Source organism: Carcharhinus amblyrhynchos, unplaced genomic scaffold, assembly GCF_965287045.1.
Source record: "Carcharhinus amblyrhynchos unplaced genomic scaffold, sCarAmb.v2.hapA scaffold_37, whole genome shotgun sequence".
Taxonomy (NCBI): Eukaryota; Metazoa; Chordata; class Chondrichthyes; order Carcharhiniformes; family Carcharhinidae; genus Carcharhinus; species Carcharhinus amblyrhynchos.
Genome location: NW_027649778.1, coordinates 10,079,888 through 10,104,258, shown reverse-complemented (window position 1 = coordinate 10,104,258; position 24,371 = coordinate 10,079,888). Strand labels below are relative to the sequence as shown.

The 24,371-nt window shown below is 48.4% G+C and overlaps 1 protein-coding gene across 1 annotated transcript; it reads right to left on the bottom strand.

Annotated features, from left to right (window-relative positions):
* Window positions 1-286: 286 nt before the first annotated feature.
* Window positions 287-18,714, bottom strand: blvrb (biliverdin reductase B). Its single transcript, XM_080218296.1, has 5 exons — window positions 18,530-18,714; window positions 12,193-12,354; window positions 10,511-10,600; window positions 7,596-7,727; window positions 287-540 (listed from the first exon to the last, which is right to left on the bottom strand). Exons 1-5 carry the CDS (start codon window positions 18,603-18,605, stop codon window positions 380-382), a joined length of 621 nt encoding a protein of 206 aa, XP_080074422.1. The 5' UTR covers window positions 18,606-18,714; the 3' UTR covers window positions 287-379.
* Window positions 18,715-24,371: the final 5,657 nt, after the last annotated feature.

Sequence of the window (24,371 nt, the reverse complement as noted above, 5' to 3'; positions counted from 1 at the left end):
TTTATTTGTAGCAAATGCCAAACTTGTTGGACTTTAAGCTGGTGTTGTGGGATTTCTTTCTATTTTACCCCAGTCCAATGCTGGCATCTCCACATCTCTGTGAGGCCACAGTGTTAACCACTGTGCCACCGATACTTGGAGCACATTGCTGTTTGTGGGATCTGGCTGCGCATAAATTGCACCCTCCCCAGGATTGTCAGGGCTGGAATATTCCTGGTCTGTCCAGGCTGAATTTAAATCACTGATCCACTTGTTCACCCAGGGCTACAGGAAGAGAGCCTGCAGGTAGACATCATTTATTTTATTATCTCAACTCCTGGTAATTAGAGAGATAGTTAACGCGGAACGATGTCGTCCGTTCCCCGCTCCCTTGCTTCTTTCATGGCTGCGTGTAGTTTCCCGACAGACAGACAAACTTCCCGTCGTATTCCGAGGTCGTCAGGCACTTGAGGAAGAAGTGTCCCAGGTCGTGCTTGGAGATCACTCGGCCTCCCCTTGCGTTGACTGACACAGTGTAAGTGCCAGTCAGAGGATGTTCACCTGTGGAAGGAACAAAGACAGCTGGAGTGTCGGGGGGGGGACACACAAGCACGAATACTGGGCTAGAGAAGGTTCAAACAGGAGGAGGACATTGACAGGAATATCGGGAGGGGAATAAAAAGGAACGGATCGAGAGGATTAAAAAAAGGGAACATTGGGATAGAATGGACATGGGAAAATTGGGATAGGAAAGCTAAAAATAAACACAGGGATATGGAGGATTAAAAAACTGGGATAGGGTGCAAACAGGAATTCTGATAGGATGTACAACAATATCAGGATAGGGATGATACAAAAGGAGAATTTCCAGTCGGACGTATAGCCCACGATTCCATCCATGGGGCGGTGGGCGCGGTGACACAGTGGTTAGCGCTGCTGTCTCACAGCACCAGGGACCCCGGGTTCGATTCCCAGCTTGGGTCACTGTTTGTGCAGAGTCTGCACATTCTCCCTGTGTCTGCGTGGGTTTCCTCCGGGTGCTCTGGTTTCCTCCCCAGTCCCAAAGATATGTGGGTTAGGTTGATGGGCCGAGCTAAAGTGTCAAGGGGACTAGTAGGTAAGTACGTAGGGTTACGGGAATAGGGATTGTTGTTGGTGCAGGTTCAATGGGCTAAATGATCTCCTGCACTGTAGGGATTGTGAACATTCCTGAAAAGCACATTGGAAAAGGTGCTGCGTAAATGCAAGTTATTGTAGTTGACAGGAAATGATGAATGGACACTACAGCAGTGATGGACAACTTAGGCTAGTGAGTAGGCCACATGAGGGGTCCTCATTCATCTCAGTGGGTCGTAAGATTGAAACCGGGCTTGTTCACTCACCGTGACGCCATGAATAAGATTAAGCACATTTAATACACACTGAATATTTCAGAATTGTAGAACTGCTTCAGTGCTGAAGGCCATTTGGCTCATGAAGCCTGCACTGATGACAATCTCACCCAGGCCCTATCCCCGTAATCCCATGTATTTACCCCACTAATCCCCCGACACTAAGGGGCAATCTAGCCAGTCAGCCTAACCTGCACATCTTTTGAACATTAAGCAGCCAATCCACCTAATTTACATATCTTCGGAGCGTTGGAAGGAACCAGGGCACCTGGAAGAAACACATGCAGTCACAGGGAGAATGTGCAGACTCCACACAGTCACCCGAGACTGGAATTGAACCAGGTCCCTAGCACTGAACGACAGCAGTGCTAACCACTGTGTCACCTTGAAAATGCTTAATAATGTACGTTGTAATAGAACTCTCGTCAATTTCAAATGGCAAAAACAAATTTGATTTGAGTTTTTTGAACGGGTAGCCAAGAAGGTAGTTGAGGACAGTGCAGTTGATATTGTCTACATGGACTTTAGCAAGGCCTTTGACAAGGTATCAAATGATAGGTTGTTGCTTAAGGTTAAATCTCAGGATCCAGGATGAGGTAGTTAAATGGATACAAAATTGTCTTGATAAGAGAAGCCAGATGATGGCTGTAGAGGGTTGTTTTTCAAACTGGAGGCCTGTGACCAGTGGTGTGCCTTAGGGGTCAGTGCTGGGTCCACTGTTATTTGTCATTTATGTTAATGATTTGGATGAGATTATAGGAGGCATGGTTAGTAAGTTTGCAGATGACACCAAGATTGGTAGCATAGTGGACAGTGAAGAAGGTTATCTCGGATTGCAACGGGATCTTGATCAATTGGGCCATTGGGCTGACGAATGGCAGTTGAAGTTTACTTTAGGTAAATGTGAGGTGACGCATTTTGGTAGATCAAACCAGGTCAGGAATTACTAGGTAGGGCTTTGGAGAGAGTAACAGAGCAAAGAGATCTAGGGGTACACATTCATAGCTCCTTGAAAGTGGAGTCACAGATGGACAGGAAGGCAGCACTCAGCATGCTTGGTTTCATTGGTCAGAACATTGAATACAAGAGTTGGGTTGTCTTGTTGAAGTTGCAAAAGACTTTGGAATACTGTGTGCAATTCTGGTCACCCTATTATGGAAAGGATATTATTAAACTAGAAAGAGAGCGGAAAAGATTTACTAGGATGCTGCTGGGACTTGATGGATTGAGTGAGGAGGAGAGGCTGGATAGACTGGGACTTTTTTCCTCCTATGTTATAGAGGTCTATAAAATAATGAGGGGCATGGATCAGGTGGATAGTCAATATCTTTTCCCAAAGGTAGGGGAGTCTAAAACTAGATGGCATAGGTTTAAGGGGAGAGATACAAAAGTGTCCAGAGGGGCAATTTTTTCACACAAAGGGTGGTGAGTGTCTGGAACAAGCTGCCAGAGGTGGTAATAGTAGAGGCGGGTACAATTTTGTCTTTTAAAAAGTGTTTAGACATTTACATGGGTACGATGGGTATAGAGGGATATGGGCCAAATGCGGGCAATTGGGACTAGCTTAGGGGTTTAAAAAAAAAGGGCGAGATGAACAAGTTGGGTCGGAGAGCCTGTTTCCATGCTGTAAACCTCCGACTATAGCAAAAGAAATATTGATGCTTTGGACACAGAGGGAGCGCACGTCTCTCACAGTTGGTGTTGTGAGCCATCAGTACACACCTCACTTCACTCACTCTTGTTCTACATTCGAATCACTTCAGTCACACTGGCAGGAAAAAAACTACGCGGATGGGAATCAGCAGAATGTGGCAACCCCGTGTATGGGTCGTGGTCAACAAAATGTCTGGTGGGGGCCGTACTCAGAACCCAGATGGGCTGCACGTGACATCCAGGTTATAAGTTGCCCACTGCTGCCCTACAGGCTCTCACAGTGGCACAGTAGTTAGCGCTGCTGCTTGACAGCGCCAGGTTTGATTCCAGCCTTGGCTCACTGTGTGGAGTTTGCACGTTCTCCCCGTGTCTGAGTGCGTTTCCTCCGGGTGCTCTGTTTTCCTCCCACAGTCCAAAAGATGTATGGGTTAGGTTGATAGGCCAAATTGCACCTTAGTGTCGGAGATTAGCAGGTAAATACAAGGGGTTATGGGGATGGAGCCTGGATGAGGTTGTTGTTGGTGCAGGCTCGATGGGCCAAATAGCCTCCTTCTGCACTATTCTGTGACTTCCAGAATGGTCACCACAGGGATATAACTAAGGATGGCACACGACCTTAAAATTAGAGCCAGTTTGTTGAGGGGGTATATCAGGAAGCATTTTATTTGCACGAAGGGTGATGAAAATCCGGAACACACAGCCCCGAGGTTCAGAGGTGCAACTAAATTTTGTTTGGCAAAGGTTTTAAAAGTTACACAGAACCAGATGGAATGAAAATAAAGAGCTGCCATGATTTTACTGAATGGTGGACAGACTTGAGGGCCTAAATGGCCTCCTCCTGTTCCAATGTAAGGGGAATAGGTGATGCGATGGTCTAGTGGTATTATCACTAGACTATTAATCCAGAAACTCAGCTAACATTCTGGGGACCCGGGTTCGAATCCCGCCTCGGCAGATGATGGAATTTGAATTCAATAAAAAAAATCTGGAGTTAAGAATCTACTGATGACCATGAAACCATTGTCGGAAACACCCATCTGGTTCACTAATGTCCCCTTTAGGGAAGGAAATCGGCCTACATGTGACTCGAGAGCCACAGCATTATGGTTGACTCTCAACTGAAACGGCCTGGCAAGCCCCTCAGTTCAAGGGCAACTAGGGATGGGCAATAAATGCTGGCCAGCCAGTGATGCCCACGTCCCATGAATGAATAAAAAAGAGGTGCTGGTTCTCCCACTGCTGTGACCTGAATTCCAAAACAAGAAGTAATAGATTGGCCGAAATCTCTGTTGGCCTAAGGCGGGATTTTACGATTTCGTCCGAGCAAGGCCATTTGGTCTCCTTACTTGAGGAAGGATATACTGGCACTGGAGGGGGTGCAGAGGAGATTCACTAGGTTGATTCCGGAGTTGAGAAGGTTGGCTTATGAGGAGACACTGAGTAGACTGGGGCTATACTCATTGGAATTCAGAAGAATGAGGGGAGATCTTATAAAAACATACAAAATTATGAAGGGAATAGATAAGATAGAAGCAGGGAAGTTGTTTCCACTGGCGGGTGAAACTAGAACTGGGGGGCATAGCCTCAAAATAAAGGGAAGCAGATTTAGGACTGAGTTGAAGAGGAACGTCTTCACACAAAGGGTTGTGAATCTGTGGAATTCCCTGCCCAGTGAAGCAGTTGAGGCTACCTCATTGAATGCTTTTAAGGCAAGGATAGATACATTTTTGAATAGTAAAGGAATTAAGGGTTATGGTGAGTGGGCAGATAAGTGGAGCTGAGTCCACGAAAAGATCAGCTATGATCTTATTGAGTGGCGGAGCAGGCTCGAGGGGCCAGGTGGCCTACTCCTGCTCCTAGTTCTTATTAAATCTCGCCTGTGATATCTACTGAGATTGCGGTACTTGCCTGTACAAAACAAAAGGCTGACAAGTGACCTATTTGAGGCCTCTTAAAAAAAAAAATTTGACAGGGTAAACGGAGGGAAGAGACTTCCACCAGTGACATGAATGGAAGATAATTCAGTGGTGAATTCAGGGGAAACTTCTTCACTCAGAGTGGCGAGATGAGCATTTGAAGTGCCAGAGTGTATCAACCTACAGATCAAGTGTTAGAAAGTGGAAAATAGATGGGTGCTAGATGGCCAGCGCAGACACAATGGGCCGAAAGGCCTCTTTCTGTGCTGTATGACTATGAACATGTGGAACTTGCTACCACAGGGAGTTTAAGTGAATAATATTGATGCATTTAAAGAGAAGCTGAAAAAAGAACAGATGATTAACGAGAGGGCTGGGAGGAGATTTGTATGGAGCATTAACACCCACGAGTTTTTTTTTAAAGTTTATTAATGTCACAAGGAGGTTTACATTCACACTGCAATGAAGTTACTGTGAAAATCCCCTCCATGCCAGTTCGGGTTCACTGAGTGGGAATTTAACACCTAACCAGCTCGTCTGTTGGACTGTGGGAGGAAACCGGAGCGCCCAGAGGAAACCCACGCAGACACAGGGAGAACGAGCAGGCCCCGCACAGAATGATCCAAGCCTGGAATCGAACCTGGGGTCCTTGGTGCTGAGAGGCCACAGTGCTAACCCCTCGGCCACCCAAGTTAGTTGGGCTGTTTCTGTGCTGCAAATACTTGGTAAAGCTAGTGCAGACGTCTGCAGTAGGATCTGAAATATAGGGGTCTATGAGTCAGAAGAAGTGGATTTGAAGTCCCATTCTTGAGCAGAAAGAACGGACCAAGATGTCATCTTCTGAAAGGGACATCAAACAAAGGCCAAGCTCACTCTTAGGTGAATGTAAAAGGTGCTACAGTCCCAGATGTCCGTCGGCTGCTTCGCCCCTTTTGCGGGGGGGCAGGGGGGAGAGTTGACAGGTGGTGATTTTAACCTCCTGAGGATCACCACGGCTGGGATTTTCAAGCCGCTCTCACTTCAAAACAGAAAAATCCTGCCTGGGACCAATGGAGCTTTGCATGTTCAAACCCCCAGCTCCCTGCCCTACGATTCCTCTGGAACAGTAACCCCCCCCCCCCCCCCCGGCCCCCCACCACCTCAGGTGAAGGGGCAAGGTTGAGAAGAAGGGGTCTTGGTGAATCACCTCAGCCTGTCTGGGAACTGAGCCCGCGTTGTTGGCACCGCTTTGCATCGCGAACCAGCCCTCCAGCCAGCTGAGCTAAAGCATCTAAAAGGATGGCAGGGGAGTTTTCCTGCTGTCCTAGCCAATACTTATCCCCCAATCAACATCAATAAATTCATCATTTCATTGCTGTATCGTGGCCTCCTGCAGGGAAGACAGGCTGCTTAATTGCCCCAAATAACACCAGCGATCACATCCCTGCTGTGAAATGGTCTGAAGGTGGTCTTAAGTACAAAATGCGTCTTTGCAAAATGTGAAAAAAGGGCAAAATTCACCCCAATTCGAGAAAGTCTTGTTTTTAAGTAACATTTAAACCAGCTGTTGAATAACACTCTGAAAACAGGTATGACACTGGCCCTCACTACCTTCTATTGCCACTAGAGGTCTATAGCACAGTTTAATCTACACTGTATTGACCTTAAACAGAGCCACCTGGTGACTGAAATTGGATTGTGCAACAACCTGCAGAATACAGTCTCAGCCACCAGTGGGCACTAGTGAGTGGAAAGGCATTGCTTTAGGTGCCCAACATCATCCTCTTCTCGTGGCACAGAAGGAGCCCGCCTTTTGGCCCATTGAATCACTGCTGGCTCTTTGGAAGAGCAGTCGTGCTCAGTCCCACCATCCCTCGTTCTTGGTCAAGCCCAAGTTCCTTATTTTCGAGTTCCTAGACTCAGAGGTATTCTGCAGGGAAACAGGCCCTTCGGCCCAACTCGTACGTGCCAACCAGGTTTCCTAAACTTTAACCAGCCCCATTTGTCTGCATTTGGCCCCTATCCCTCTAAACCTTTCCCATCCCCGTCCAAATGTCTTTTAAATGTCATTGTCCCCACCTCTACCACCTCCTCTGCTAGCTCATTCCACACACACACACACACACACACACTAGCTGTGTGAAGAAGTTACCCCTCTGGTCCCTTTTAAATCCTTCCCCTCTCACCTTAAACCTATGCTCTTGAGTTTTGGACTCCCCTACCCTGGGGAAAACCCCCTGGCTATTCACCTTATCTATGCCCCCCATGATTTTATAAAGCTCATCCTCCTACACTCCAGGGAAAAAAGTCCCAGTCTCTCAAGCCTGTGTTCAAACCTTCCAGTCCCCTTAACATCCTTGTCAATCTTTTTTGAACCCTTTCCAATTTAATAACATCCTTTCTATAGCAGTGCAAATCCCTTCTAAATTACCTTTTCAGGTCAAGCATTCTAGCTCCTGATACCTCTCTGTGTGTGAAAATATTTTTCCCTATCTCCCCTCGAGATCTTTTGCCGATGATTTTGGGTTCATGATCTCTGGTTTGTTTCCACAGCAGGAATAATATTCCTTTGTCTGTGCTCAGAACCTCCTATTATCGATATCATCGTGCTTCATTTAGATTGGAATGCACCATGATCTGCAGTAATGTTAACCTAACATAGTAAAGGAGGTCTAACCGGCAATGTGAGGTGGAAAAACAGCCACATAGTCCAACTCCGAATTCTTCAGTACTTCATACATCCTCTGGTGGTCCTTTGTCACATCCAGCAATCGTGGTGGGATCTTGGCTTCATCCCAAAGCAGGAAGGCTGTGGAAATGGAAATATCACATCAATTGGCTGCCTCTCTCCTTTGACCTCACTGTGCTCTGATAGACCTCGAAGGACTGGTGCCACCATCCCCACCAATGTAAGAATTGGGGGCAGAAGTAAGCAGTTCAGCCCTTCGAGCCTGCTCTGCCAGAAGTCACTGAATCCCTACAGTACAGAAGGAGGCCATTTGGCCCATCAAGTCTGTACCGACCACAATCCCACCCAGGCCCTATTCCTGTCACCCTCATTTGCCCTGTTAATCCCCCTTACACCAGGGTCAATTTAGCATGGCCAATCAACCTAACCCGCACATCTTTGGACTGTGGGAGGAAACCCACGCAGACACGAGGAGAACGTGCAGACTCCACACGGACAGCGACCCAAGGCCAGAATTGAACCCAGTTCCCTGAAGCTGTGAGGCCATGATGTGGAGATGCCGTCGTTGGACTGGGCTGGGCGCAGCAAGAAGTCTCACAACACAGGTTAAAGTCCAACAGGTTTGTTTGGAATCACGAGCTTTCGGAGCGCTGCTCCTTCATCAGGTCACTCACCTGATAAAGGAACAGTGCTCTGAAAGCTCGTGATTCCAGAAAAACTTGTTGGACTTTAACCTGGTGTTGTGAGACTTCTTGCTGTGAGGCAGCAGTGCAAACCACCATGCCACCCCTACCATGGCTGATTTCCCCCGGTCTCAAATCCAGCTCCCCACCTGTTCCCTATATCCCTTTAGCCCATTATTTTGTTAAATCAGAAATATATTCATCTCTTTCTTGAAACCATTCAATGATTTAGACTCCACCGTGCTACGGGGCAGTGAGTTCCACAAATTCACCACCCTCTGTGAGAAGCAGCTCCTCCTCATCTCAGTTTTAAATCTAACGCCTCTCAACCTATACCTGTGACCTCTTGTTCTAGATTGCCCCCCAAGAGGAAAGATTCGGTCTAGTTTTGTTTTAATTCATTCAATCCTGCCATTTTCTCTAGCCCTGCGTAGTACACTGCGATGCATGGCCCCACAATGTCTCAACCTTTTAACCCGTGCTGTGCTGGGGCACTTGGTCCTAGCTGCGTTATCCCTGGAACTGTATCCCAACAACAGTGAGGGACCCTAGGAGGAATTAGAGTCTCTGGAACTGTACCCTGGTGGTCACTCCCTGGAAATTTCCCTCCGCTGGTCGGAGTCTTTTTCCCAGGGTGGAAATGTTACTAGGGGACAATGATTTGAGGTAAAAGGGGGAGGGGGGGGTTTAAAGGAGATGTGAGGGGCAGGTTTTTCTTTTAAACACAGAGGGTGGTAAGTTGCCTGGGATTCGCTGCCCAGGGAGGTGGTGGAAGCAGATACAGTAGCAACGTTTAAGGGGCATCTTGACAGACACCATGAATACAGGGATACAGACTGCTTGGAGGCAAAAGGTCATTAATTTAGAAAGGTGTCATGTGTCAGCACAGGCTTGGTGGGCCAAAGGGCCTGTTCCTGTCCTTTGTTCTAAGCCGCTCACCATCCTGACTTGGAGACATATCGGCCATTCCTTCACTCTTGCTGGGTCAGGATCCTGGTTCTCCTTCCCTAACAGCACTGTGGGTGTACCTGCACCACAAGGGACTGCATTGGGTTCAAGAAGACGGTTCACCATCACCTTCTCAAGGTGCGATTAGGGATGGGCAGTGATACCCACACCCTCCCAGTGAATTTCTTTTAAAAACTCATTCATTAAAATGTCGATTATCTCTTGGATAATGAGTTAGGAGATGCCCTGTCTGTCTGTGAAACCCACTCAGTCCACCACCAAGGCTGAGCACAGCTCAGTTTGAATTGGCCATGCTGTGATTAGATTGAATAATTCTTCCCTTGATGGCTTTCTAAATGTTTCACCGATTTCTGACTCTCCTCGTTAGCTTCTTAAGACACTGGTTGGTCATTAGACTCTATATTAAGTATACTTGGTGTATTAGTCTGAGCGGTTTTGCATAGAGACAGCAGGGTAGAGGACACTCTCTGTTTGGACAGTTCAATGTTGAGTTGAGCACCACTGCATAAAAGGCAAAACCCAGTGACCCAAGTGTCAGCAGTGGTTGTGTTTGTGGCGTTCCCAGCCCTGCATCGGAAGGCTTGACTATCAGGTCGGACAGTCCCATTGGGATAGTGCTGTGTTGTCAGAACCACTATCTATTGGGTGAGAGGTTCAATCTACCCTCTCGGTTGGGTATCAATGATAAATTCCCCATAGCGCAAAAGGAGGCCACTCAGCCCATCAAGTCCACACCAACTCTCCAACAGAGCATTTTACGTAGGCCCACCCTGCACTCTACCCCGTAACCTCACACATTTGCCCCGCTAATCCTACACGTCTTTGGACACTAAGGGACAAATTTTCCCATTCCGCCCACTATGGGAATCGGAGCGGGTTGGGGCAGATCGTGGAAAGAACCGTTGACCTTGGGGAGGATTTTCCGGCTTCAGGGCGAGAGCAGTCAGAGAATCCGGCCCCCAAGAGTCAATTTAGCGTGGCCAATCCACCTAACCCACACGTATTTGGACTGTTGGAGGAATTCAGAACACCTGGAGGAAACCCACACAGACACAGGGAGCACGTGCAAACTCCACACAGACAGTGGCCCAAGCCGGGAATCGAACCCAGGCCCCTGGAGCTGTGAAGCAGCAGTGTGCCACCGTGCCGCCCACTTAATTGAGCTGAAAGCGTTTTTGGGTGCCCTAATATTGTGAAAGGTGCTATATAAATGCAACCTTTCCTTTCTTTGGCTAGCAGCTTTAAACTTACTTGACATACAGGCCACCACCTTCCTCACGTGGTGGGTCTTCATCGCTTCAACAATGTTCTTGGTTCCCTCGGACATCATGGTAGTGGGGCCTGGGGGAGGCAAAAGAGAAATCAAACAGTGAGTTTTTACTGTGACAACTCAAGCCCAAGGGCCTTTTATTGACTTTACTCACCCAGAAGGGCACAAGACTGCCCCCCCCCACGAGGAATGTAAAGCAACCAACTGACTACTAGGCCCAAGGCCTAACTGTACCGGGGGGGGGGGGGGGGGGGGGGGGTGAGGAGGAGGAGGGGGTGCGAGGGGGGAGGCGAGGAAGAGAAGCCAGGTAGCCACAAGTGGATCAGGCAGGTTATTACAGGGGCAGCCTCATAAAGCTTGGGGTGCCCCCTCCCACCAAATCTCACAACCCCACGTCCCCCACTCCCCCACCCACCCCTCTCCACCCCAGCCACATTTTAAAAATGTTCAGAAAATTTCACAAGAAAATCAGTCAAAGAAACAAAACGACCGGTTTGCCGTGGCAACACACGTAACGTCTCAGAATCCCTACAGTGCAGAAGGCAGCCATTTGGCCCATTGAGTCTGAACGGACACCAATCCCACCCTATCCCCATAATCCCATGTATTTACCCTAGCTAGTCCCCCTGACACGAAGGGGCAAGTTAGCACGGCCAATCCACCTAACCCGCACATCTTTGGAGTTTGGGCGGAAACCCAGGCTGATACGGGGAGAGTGTGCAAACTCCACACAGGCAGACACCCAAGGCCGGAATCGAACTCGGGTCCCTGGCGCTTTGAAACGGTGCTAACCACCACGCTGCCATTATAATAGAGGGAAGCCCTGTCATCACACGGTGACCTCACTTTCTCCTTCAAAAGGTGATGACCCAAGGATTTACACCCACAACGGGTTTGAGTTCCTCCCACATCTTTGGACTGTGGGAGGAAACTGGAGCACCCGCAGGGAACCCACGCAGACACGGGGCAAGTGTGCAAACTTCACACAGACAGTGACCCAAGCTGGGAATTGAACCTGGGTCCCTGGCGCTGTGAGGCGGCAGAGCTAACCACTGCGCCACCGTGCCGTTCCCAGCACGTCTTTCGGACTGTAGGCGGAAACCGGAGCACCCACAGAAAACCTACACAGACTTTTAAAGTTAGAAGTTTTCATTTATTAGTCACAAGTAAGGCTTACACTAACACTGCAATGAAGTTAACATGAAATTCCCCTAGCCGCCATACTCTGGTGTCTGTTAGGCTCAATGCACCTAACCAGCGTGTCTTTCAGACAGGAGGAGGAAACTGGAGCACCCAGAGGAAACCCACGCAGACACGGGGAGAATGTGCAGACTCCACACAGTGACCCAAGCTGGGAATCGAACAGGTCTCTGATGCTGTGAAGCAGCAGTGCTAACCACCATGGCACTGTGCTCCACCCTTTTAATACATCATTGGACTGATTATTGCCAATTAGCACTTCAGAAACCTGGATGATTTATAGACAGAAACAGCTTCATGCTCTTCTTCAGCCCCTTGGATCAGCGCATTTCATGGGGTTATCCTTCGCCTCTTTCCTCCCTCCTACGTTTAACTTCTCCTGAATCTCATCTGTGCTAAATTCACCTCAGACACGCACAGCCAGATCCACACGGCTGTCCCACAGCCTGGGAAAGACACTTACTCAGGTCGTTCCTGGTTCCCAGAATGATGATGACTCCGTCCTGACCTTTGACTGCCTGCTGGACATCTTCCTTATTCAGGACGTCGCCAACGATGACCTTTAACCCTTTGCATTCAGGGGGCAGTCTGGCTGCGTCACGCACCAGAACGGTGACCTCGTAACCTATGAGAAAACGGACACACATAACGGGCAGTGAGTCTGACAGGAGAACCACACTGACTAAGGATAGTTCCCCACCCTGCATAATCTCTCCACATTTTATCTTGCACTCAAGTCTGCAATGCCTTTCCTCTCTTGTGGCAGGTATGGCAGATTATGCTGAGAGATTATGTTACTCCACCAGTTTAACCCCAGTGTGATTGCAGAATGAAACCAACTGCATGGCTTCAATCCCCGCACAGGCTATGGTAATTCATAGAGATTTTGCCACCTCCCTTTGCTGAGCGGTGCCCCCAAGCTGCAAGTAGCCAAAACGCCTCTCGCTAATGTGCAGAAATGCCTGTGGTACTTTGGGATGATGGTCTGATTGGATTTATTATTGTCACGCGTATTGAGATACAGTGAAAAGTATACAGACAAAGCATACCATTCACAGAGAAGGAAAGGAGAGAGTGCAGAATGTAGTGTTACATTCGCGGCTAGGGTGTAGAGAAAGATCAACTTAATATAAGGTAGGGCCATTCAAAAGCCTGATGGCAACAGGGAAGAAGCTGTTCTTGAGTCGGTTGGTACGTGACCTCAGACTTTTGAATCGTTTTCCCGATGGAAGAAGCTGGAAGAGACTATTTCCCAGGTGTGTGGGGTCCTTGGTTATACCGGCTGCTTTGCCGAGGCATGGGAAGTGTAGACGGAATCAACGGGTGGGAGGCTGGCTCGGGCGATGGACTGAGCTTCGTTTACAACCATCTGTAGTTTCTTGCAGTCTTGGGCAGAGCAGGAGCCACACCAAGCTGTGATGCATTGGAAAGGATGCTTTCTGTGGTGCGTCTGTAAAAATTCGAGAGTCGTAGTGGACATGCTAAATTTCCTTAACCTCATGAGAAATTAGAGGCGCTGGTGGGCTTTTTGAACTGTAGCATCAGCACTGGGGGGAACCAGGACAGTTGTTTGGACAAGTTGCCTTTGGAACAATGATCTATTGGGATGATGGTGAGATACAATTTAACCCCTGGACATGACCTGTTTTCAACAAGTGTGCAAGTGAGGGGGGTTTAGGAAAGAGTGCAGTGTAACTGTGCTCGGACACTAGTTGCGTTCTGCTTCCACGTTTCCTCTCAAGCTCTCCCAAAGGTGTTAGAACTTGTCCACAGAAATGTCTATTGGCCTCAAACTATTTGGCAGGGTCTCTGGGCATTCAGCAGTTGCTGAATGTATATCAAATAAAATGGATTAAATCCTGGCGGAGGGCACTAGTTCAGGTTTCACTTGGGGGAATATAAAGAGACGTGGATGGAAACAGAAGTGTGTTTGAGGTAGGAGGCATACGCTTGTAATGTCTCACTCTAAATAAATGTAATACTGAGTAAAAATTAACTCCAGTTCTAGCCTTCCCTAATTGGCTTTCTGGATTATAACAGCAGTGTTTAATTCAAGGCTCAGATTGAGGATTTTCGGGGCAGTTTGACTCACTGAACTGTCATTCTTTTTTTTTAAATTTGTTTATCACTTGCAAGGCCAGAATTTATCCCTAATTGCCCCTTGATAAGGTGATGCCGAGCTGCTTTCTTGAACTCGCTGCAGTCCCTGTGATGTAGGTACATCCACCATGCCGTTAGGGAGGGAGTTCCAGAATCTGGAACCAGTGACAATGAAGGAACGGCCAAGGTATTTCCGAGTCAGGAATGGTGTGCGCCATTTGTGGGGGGGGGGGGGGGGGGGGGTTAATTTTGCGATGATGATGTTCCAATGGAGCTGTTGCTCTAGTGGTTGAGATTGTGAGCTTGGAAGGTACTACATTGCATCTTGTAAACGATACATTCCGTTGTGTGTGGCTGGAGGAGGGAGTGAATGTTTAAGGCAGTGTTTGGGTTAATCGGTTAGGCTACTTTGTTTTGAAGGGTGTTGTTAGAATCGCACCCATCCAGGCAAGTGGGAGTATTCCATCACACCCCTGACTTGTAGCTTGTAGATAGTGGACAGGCTTCAGGAAATCAGAAGCAAAAGAATGTAGGAGCAGGAGGAGGCCATTTAACCCTTCGACCCTGCTCCTCCATTCATTATCATGTCTGATCACCCAATTAACAGCCTGATCCCCTGGAGTTTAAGTTTTAAAGCTTATTTATTAGTGTCACACTGCAGTGAAGCTACTGTGAAAATCCCCTCGTCGCCACACTCCGGCACCTGTTCGGGTTCACTGAGTGAGAACTTAGCATGACCAATGCACCCTAACCAGCACGTCTTTCGGACTGTGGGAGGAAAGCGGAACACCCGGAGGAAACCCACCCAGACATGGGGGAGAACGTGCAGAATTAGCACAGACGGTGACCCAAGCTGGGAATCGAACCGGGGTCCCTGGCGCTGTGAGGTGGCTCTGTGCCAGCCACGTTATTCACCTCAGACCTGCCTGTGTAGGCACAATATTTATATGGCTCATCCAGTTCCATTTCTCATCAGTGGTAAATCCCCATTGAGCGTGGGGGGATTCAGCAATGGCAATGCTGTCGAACGTCAAAGGGAGATGATCAAACTCTCTGGTTAGAGATGGTGATGACCCTTTTGAGGCAGGGTTGTTACTGCTTAACAACTGAATGTTGTCCAGGTCTTGCTGCATTTAGGCTCCAACTGAGAGTTGGAGCTGGAACTGAAATGCTGCAATCATTAGCAAACATCCCCTCGCCTGACCTGACGTTAATACACCTCCCTTCCTGTTACTGGGAGATAGGGAAGTGAACCCAGGAGCAGCTGCACTTATCTATCAGTTACAGGCTGGCCTTGACGGCCCAGTGCTGTGTTGTGTGATCAACAATGCAAGGAACCAACCAATGGCCTACAAAGCTTGTGAGGACGAGTCAGCAAAAAGCCTTCCCAGCATGTGAGCGTGACTCAGCACAGACAGGCTGCCAAAGGAACCAACAACTGGGTGCAAGGTTGTCGAAGGTTTGCACCAAGCAGTAAGTCTGCTTTCATCTTGGAGAAAGAAAAGGGGATTTTTGCATTTATATAGCACCTTGCATATCCCCAGAATGGCCCACTGTGTTTTTCAGTCAATCGAGTACTCCTGGAAATGTTGGAAGGAAAATAGGAGCAGGAGGAGGCCATTCAGCCCCTCAGGCCATTCAGTGAGATCATGGCTAACCCATATCCCTTAAAAACTCTTCAGTTAACAAAACTCTCTCAAATTCCATTTTAGATCAGTTATCCTTTGCAAATTCCCAATTTCAGTTCTCTTCCTGCTCCTTGTGGTGCGCTAAGGCAGACTTGTTTCCATAGCTAGTTATTCCCAAAACAGGTCACTAGTCTGTCACCAAGGGCTTATAACTTGAGGGGTGCCACTCCACATCATGACAAAGGGTTGTGAAAGTAGCCCAGTCCATCACGCAAACCAGCCTTCCATCCATTGACTCTGTCTCCACTTCCCGCTGCCTCGGGAAAGCAGCCAGTATAATCAAGGACCCCACGCATCATGGACATTCTTCCTTCCATCTTCTTTCATTGGGAAAAAGATACAAAAGTCTGAGATCACATACCAACTGACTCAAGAATAGCTTCTTCCCTACTGCTGTCAGACTTTTGAATGGACTTGCCTTGCATTAAGCTGATCTTTCTCTATACCCTAGCTATGACTGTAACATAAGGTTCTGCACCCTCTCCTCCCCTATGAATGGTATGTTTTCTCTCTATAGCGCGCAAGAAACAATACTTTTCATTGTATCCCAAGTCTGTGACAATAATAAATCAAGTGTGGCTGACCAGGAGTCTCTCCCACTCTTCCTGCCAGCCATTGGCTTGTTTGGAAGGATTTTGTAGGTTGACACGCAATATGTTTGGCCGCGTTATGGACATATCTTCCTCAGCCATCAAGTCCTGGAGTGGGACTTGAACCCACAGCTTCTGGCTCAGAGTCAGGGACACTAATCTCACTGCGCCACAACATTTCCGTCGTTTACAACAGAGTATTTCAAACTTGATTCAGCTTGTGTGTGTGTAGAACTGATTCCTAATGCCATACCTGAGAAGTCTGGCTCCAACATTTGGAGCTCCCTCCCCTATCATTTCCTCCTAGACTCTGTAATCAGCTGAAATAATTTCTCTATCTAATCTACCAGTCCCCCTTAATATCCTGAAAATGTCAATCAAATTGCCATTTAACTGCCTAAATTCCAGGGAATACAACCTTCGTTTGTGGAATCTCTCCTCCTAGCTGGTTGCTAGCTCCCTGCCTTTCTGTCCACATGACAGACTCTCTGTATGATTTACACTGGTTGTATAACAGATGGCACACACCCAGACTAGTCCCCCTCACAAACTGAGACTCAGGCCCCAGTGTGGTAACAGTCATGTGGTCAATCCCCACAACCTCATCAACCATGGCTTCTTCCGCCTTTCTCTCCCAATGCTCCCCGCATCTCCCCCACCCACCCAGCCCACTCAGAATCCGTACAGTGCAGAAGGAAGCCATTTGGCCCATCAAGTCAGTACCGACCACAATCCCACCTGGGTCCTATCCCCATAACACCACACATTTACCCTAGCTAGTCCCTCTGATACTAAGGGGCAATTTAGCATGACCAATCTGCCTAACCCGCACATCTTTGGATTGTGGGAGGAAACCAGAGCACCCAGAGGAAACCCAGGTAGACACAGGGAGAACGTGCAAACTCCGCACAGACCGTGACCCAAGCTGGGAATTGAACCTGGATTCCTGGCGCTGTGAGGCAGCACTGTGCCACCATGCTGCCCACTCCTCTTGAAAAGGTACGGGGGGGAGGGGGATAGGAAAAAGAGAGTTAGAAAGGGAACCAGTGGCAAACTCCAGGAGCGAATCATTGACACTCCCAGAGCAGTAGTGAGGGACTGCTAGGGTGCCAACATACAGTTGGAAAGATGACCCTGTGAGGTGGACATAATTTCAAAGGAGAACCCCCACCCCCCCCCCAAAAAAAATTCCAACACCAACAGTTATCCCCAATAAAGTTATCTAGTCGTTCACTTCACTGCTGTTTGTGGGATCTTTCTGTGCGCAGATGGGCTACATCACAACAATAACCAGATTACAAAAGTCCCTCCTTGATTGTAAAGCACTTTGGGATGTCCTGGGGCCATTTAAATACAGCTCAACACTTTAAACAGAAAGTTCATGAACTATAGGAAATATTGCTGCGTTTATTAAAGACAACTCAAACAGCAAGAGCAGAACTGGTTCTGTGTGACCTACCGTGAACTTAAAATTAGAATTGAATCTTGAAAATTAAATTCCAGCCAGCGCTGGCAGTGTAAAAGCCACACTGTAGCTGGTATATCGGAGCAATTTAATATTAAACAGAGATCAACCATCCCCCCAGAAATACCGGAATGTCCTTGACTCGCTCTCTGGTTGAGAATTGTTACACGTTCCCCCCCCCGCTCCCCCTCACAGAGAGGAGCCAGAGAATGAGACAGAGACAAGTGACCGCTTAACTAACAGACCGAAATAGATTCCCAAACTACAGCTGAACCAAGCTGCCCTCACAACTCTGCTCATTCTCACTGCCCAGCGTCCCGGGTCTCAATGCTCAGAATCTGGTCAGTTTCCCAGGCCTCATTGCTCAGTGTCTGGTCAGTTTTCTCACTGGTCAGTGTCCCGGGTTTCACTGATCAGTTTCCCAGATCAATGTCCTAGCTCTCATTGGTCAATTTCCCAGTTCTCACTGGTCAGTTTCCTGGATCAGTGTCCCAGCTCTCGCTGGTCAGTGTCTGGGTCAGTTTCCCAGTTCTCACTGGTCAGTTTCCTGGATCAGTGTCCCAGCTCTCACTGGTCAGTTTCCCAGGCCAGTGTCCCAGCTCTCACTGGTCAGTATCTGGGTCAGTTTCCCAGCTCTCACTGGTCAGTGTCTGGGTCAGTGTGCCAGCTCTCACTGGTCAGTATCTGGGTCAGTGTCCCAGCTCTCACTGGTCAGTATCTGGGTCAGTTTCCCAGCTCTCACTGGTCAGTGGCTGGGTCAGTTTCCCAGCTCTCACTGGTCAGTACCTGGGTCAGTTTCCCAGCTCTCACTGGTCAGTATCTGGGTCAGTTTCCCAGCTCTCACTGGTCAGTGTCCTAGCTCTCACTGGTCAGTGTCTGGGTCAGTGTGCCAGCTCTCACTGGTCAGTATCTGGGTCAGTGTCCCAGCTCTCACTGGTCAGTTTTGCCCTTCCTCACCTGCAGCGATTGCTTGCGGCAGGGTAGCGAGTCCCGTCATCCCGGTGGATCCGAATATCGCCACCTTGATGCCCATGCTTGCTGCCCAGTCTCTCTCAGCCAGACTCTGTTCAGTCTCTCTCTGCCTCGTTGTGTTTCAGTTTCTCCGCGATTTGTTACATTCCCTTCGGCTTCCGGGTGAGTCTCCGCCTCCGGCCACTCGGAACCAACCGACTTCTCTCCCCCCTCCCTCCCTCTGCACCCATTGGAGGCTCTTCCTCTCCAACAGGATAGTTCTCCAATTCAACAGCCACCCAATATCAACATACTCTGCATCATAGAATCCCTCCAGTGCAGAAGGAGGCCATTCAGCCCATCGAGTCCGCGCCAACTCTGACTGATACACTGGCAGAATATATTGCTGAGGCCACCTCCCTACTCTATCCCCGTAACCCCACACATTTACCATGTCTAATCCAACCTGCACATCTTTGGACACTAAGGGGCAATTTAGCATGGCTAATCCACCCTAACCTACATATTTTAGGACACTAAGGGGCAATTTAGCATGGCCAATCCACCTAAACTACACATCTTTCGGACTGTGAGAGGAAACTGGAGCATCTGGAGGAAACCTACATAGACACAGCTAGAACCTGCAGACTCCACACAGACCCAAGCTGGGAATTGAACCCGAGTCTCTGGCGCAGTGAGGCAGCAGTGCTAACCACTGTGCCACCCTGGGACCCCAGTCTGCCAGTCCATGGACCTCATTTCTTGGCCATCACCCTGAACATGCAAGTAACGCTTAGGCTTGCTGGTAGCTTTTCCCGCACTCCGCACATTGCCTTCCTCCGTTCACCAGACTTCTGGAATGTAGGCTGCCCTAGTTCCTATTCTAGAGGGAAAAGGAAGCTCAGTAACTCTCAGTATTGCTGCCTGCATTGTACAGTGGGTACATCGTGCCAGGGCAAATTCACAAATGTCCCTGCACAGGCAGAGTTTACCTAAATAATTCTCAGCCTCAGAGGTGGGCCGCTGTGATGCCGTATCTACTGGTCTAGCTGTGTACCCCTGGGTTGGAGTTGTTGTGGGTGAGGACACCATTGGTAGTGTGAGGTTTTAACACAGTGGCCAGAATTTTACTGTCCCACCTGCCATAGGAATCGGAGCAGGCGAGTGGGGGGAACAGTACAAAGGTTAGTTGACCTCAGGTGGGATTTTATGGGTGCGGGACAAGCGACTGTCAACTTGAGATGAAGCACTCCTATTAAATCCGGAGTTGCCAACTCTGGTTAAAAGTCACCCCTGATTGCCCTTCTCTGGCTAAGGGACAAGGATTTTGCACGAAGCTTAAGCTTGAAATGTTACCCAAACAGCCATTTCTCCAACCCACCCGCCCTTAACGAGTGTTCAAAGACTTGACACTCCTAGAGTTCTTCAGAGCAATGTCATGGAGATTAAGCCTCAAATGCTGGCAACACCAGGCTAATCCAGGAGGGTGCACAATCAAATGTTAAATTCCTGGAACCTTTGTTAAAATAAACAGGATGCTTGTCACTGTAATTTAGTAAACTTTGCAAGGTATTTATTTAAAATGCCAGCGATATTTCAGGAAGTTTCACCATTCATATTCCAGTAAAACCACCCAGTGCTTGACCCATTCTGCCACTTGCACCCTGCAATCAGATGTTACAACAGGGTGATGGGATCTCCAGGTAAACTCCAAAGATGTTTGGGGTGGCATGGTAGCACAGTGGTTAGCGCTGCTGCCTCACAGCTCCAGGGACCCGGGCTCAATTCTCAGCTTGGGTCACTGTCTATGTGGAGTTTGCACGTTCTCCCTGTGTCTGAGTGGGTTTCCTCCGGGTGCTCCGGTTTCCTCCCACAGTCCAAAGATGTGCGGTTAGCTGGATTGGCCGTGCTAAATTAATCCTGGTGTCAGGGAGATCAGCAGGGTAAATGTGAGGTGTTACGGGAATAGGGCCTGGGTGGAACTGTGGTCAGTGCAGACCTGATGGGCCGAATGACCTCCTTCTGCACTGTAGATTCTATGATTCTAAATCACTGGAGGGTGAGAAACATCTGCTCATTTGAACACGAGAGGCTGACAGGCCGGAGAGGGGGGCTGTTCAGCTCACTGGGTCAAAATCATCCTTTGCCAGTGTGATCTGAAGCCATTGTGCATTCCTGCGAGGGTCTGCAAACTCTCATTGTGCTGGGCTGTGGCTCTGTCTCTCAAGTAACTCACCGCCCCCTGCATGCAGTGAGTTTCAAATGGGAATTCTGTGGATAATTGCCAAGTGGAGGTTGGGCATCATGTGGCAGAAAGGAACTCCAACAGGTTCAGCCTAGGCACAAAATATGCCCTCACCCTCTGTGTGCGAGCTGGGATATTCTGCATCCACTCTTCCTGCCCCCTTCACTTGAGGGCAAGTGACAATGGAGAGCACAACCATTGAATACACCTCATTCAAGAGCCCATTGCAGGACAAGGTGTGAACTTGTCAGGTGAATTAGTCCATAGGCCATGCTAAATTGCCCCTTAGTGTCCCAAGATATGCAGGTTAGGTGAATTAGCCATGGTGAATGTTGGGGCTACAAGGATATGGCTGGGAGAGGCACTGGGTAAGATACTCTGTCAGAGAGTCAGTACATAATCGATGGGTCAAATGGCCTTGCTCTGCACTGTCGGGATTCTACGAACACAACTAAGCAGCATGCCCTGGGGAAGGAGCTGGAGGAGCAGGCTGGGGAAGGGAAGGGGACCATAGGAGACTATCTCTCAGACCACATGACAAATAGGATGAAGAATTTTTAATTTTGCATTGATGTGGAGCTTACCATGACTTCAGGACATCCCAAAATATGTGGGAGCCAATGTAGTGCATTTGACCGGTCTGCTGGGCGACACAGTAGCACACTGGTTAGCATTGCTGCCTCATAGTGCCAGGAACCCAAGTTCGATTCCTTGCTTGGGTCACTGTCTGTGTGGACTTTGCACATTCTCCCCATGTCTGCGTGGATTTCCTTCACGTGCTCTGGTTTCTTCCCACAGTCCAAAAGTCATGTTGGCCATGCTAAATTGCCCCTTAGCATCCAAAGATATGCAGGTTTAGCCATGGTATATGTGTGGGGGTTATGGGAATAGGGCGCCGATGTGTGGGCCTTGCCAGTGCTCTTTTGGACAGTCAGTGCAATTTTGATGGGCTGAATGGCCTCCTTCTGCACTGTAGGGATTCCATGGATTCTAATCCCTCTAACCTGTACACCTTTGGAGTGTGGGAGGAAACCCATGCAGACACGGGGAGAACGTGCAAACTCCACACAGACAGTGACCCATGCTGGGAATTGAACCTAGATCCCTTGTGTTGTGAGATAACAGTGCTAACCACTGTGCCACCACAATGGAGGACAGGCCATGACCCATTGAAGGCAGCTGCCTTTCAGCCTTCTCACCTGTCCCTGCTCTGGTCCCTTACTGGATGTCTGAAAGAGATCGGCATCTTCTGAACCTTACTCTCAGGAACCGTGTAGTCAGAGGCCAGACATGGAAGCCACACTGTCTCCTTGTATTTCTTCCTGTGCACGATCCCAGTACTTGTGATTACTGCCGAGGGCCTGGTCTCAAACACAAAGCCAGCCGAGGATAGGTTGCATCAACTCGTCACGAATTTCGAGACAAAAAGGCTGATTTGAAGAAGACGATTAGGGTGATTAAAGGGTTGGATGGGGTTCGTTGGAAAGCACTTATTACCAAAGCGAGGTGGCCCACCCTTACAATTCAAGCTAGGTCCTTCAGGGATGCTGCCAGACAGCATGGGGTTAAAGTTCAACGTTCAGGAGAACAGAAAGAAATTATTTAGCCCTTTAAATCCCGTCATCCAATGAGATTATGGCTAATCTGCAATTTAGTTCCATAGTCCACTTTTGCCCCATATCCCTTAATACTTTGGGTTAATCATCAATCTATCTCAGATTTAAAAAGAACAATTGCTTTGACATCAATGGAAGAGATCCTTTATGTGTAAAAGTTTCATTCCTGAAAGGTTAGGTTCCAGTTTTTATACTACTTCCCAAGTCTTGAACGCTGTAACCATTGGAAGTAGTTGCTCCCTATTACTTGACTGTTTCCCCCATTTTATCTTGAAAACTTTGATCAAATCACCCCATAACCTTTTTAATTTCCTAAATTTGTGTAATCTTCCCATCTCTCTGTTCTGGATAAACTACACTTTACGGATGTGGGGGTGGCACAGTGGCACAGTAGTTAGCACTGCTGCCTCACAGCGACAGGGACCCGGGTTTGATTCCTGGCTTGGGTCACTGTCTGTGAGGACTCTGCATGTCTCCTCCTGTCTGTGTGGGTTTCCTCCGGGTGCTCCGGTTTCCAACCAAAGTCCAAAGATATGCGGGCTAGGTTGATTGGCCATGCCAAATCACCCCTTAGTGTCGGGGGGGCGGGCTATCAGGGTAGATACATGGGGATACAGGGCTGGGTAGGATTGTGGTCAGTGCAAACTCGATGGACCAAATGGCCTCCTTCTGCACTGTAGGGATTCTATACTGTGTTGGAGATTGATAGCCTCACAGCACCGACCAGGTTCAATTCCCGACTTGGGTCACTCTTTGTGCCGAGTCTGCACATTCTCCCCATGTCTGCATGGGTTTCCTCCGGGTGCTCCAGTTTCCTCCCACAGTCCGAAAGATGTGCTGGTTAAATGCATCAGCCATGCTAAATTCTCCCTCAGTGTACCCAAACAGGCGCCGGAGTGTGGCGACTAGGGGATTTTCACGACAACTTCACTGCAGTGAAGCCAACTTGTGACACTAATAAATAAAATCAAACTTAATCTATCCTTCTCAAGGTTATCCCACAGCTCCAGGAGCTATGCCTGGGATGTGATCCTGGCTAGGATACAGTTCTATTGGGCATGCTGAGTATCTATATAGGTAATTTGATCATCACAACCAATTCTGATCTCATATTATGTGTGTCACATCCCCAGTTCTCAGTTGAGGGTCACTGGACAACATCAGGAACCAAATTACAATGTATCCTTGGAACTGAACCACATGAAGACTGAATTAGACCATCTCGCCCCTCAAGGTTGCCCCACCATTTGATAAGATCATGACTGATCCTGGAATTCCAACCCACTTTCCCACCTGATCCCCACATCCCTTAATTTCTTTTGAGTCCACAAACCTCTGGTTTGAGGGCAGCACAGTGGTTAGCACTGCTGCCTCACAGCTCCAGGGACCTGGGTTTGATTTCCGGCTTGGGTCACTGTCTGTGTAGAGTCTCCCCATGTCTGCGTGGGATTCCTCCAGGTGCTCCAGTTTCCTCCCACACTCCAAAGATGTGCAGGTTAGATGGGTTGGCCATGCTAAATTGCTCCTTAGGAACTAACAGGGTAAATACATGGGGTTATGGAGATAGGGCCTGGGTGGGATTGCTGTTCGTGAAGGCTCAATGGATCCAATAGCCTCCTTCTGCACTGTAGGCACTCTATGAATGTTCCCAATGACTGGGCATCCACAGCTCGCTGGGATAGAGAATTCAAAAAAATCCACCACCCACCCAAAAGAGGGACATTTCTCCAAATGGATGACCCCTTGTCCTGAGGCTGTGCTCTATGTTGTTTCGGTGACTCAACATCACATCTTCTGCATTAGGTCATTGAGTGTCTTTAAGACAGAGATAGGTAGGTTCTTGATTAATAAGGGGATCAGGGGTTATGGGGAGAATGGGGATGAGAAAAATATCAGCTATGATTGAACGGTGGAGCAGACTCGACGGGCTGAGTGGCCTAATTCTGCTGCTATGTCTTATGGTCTTACAGCAAGCAAGTAAATTATA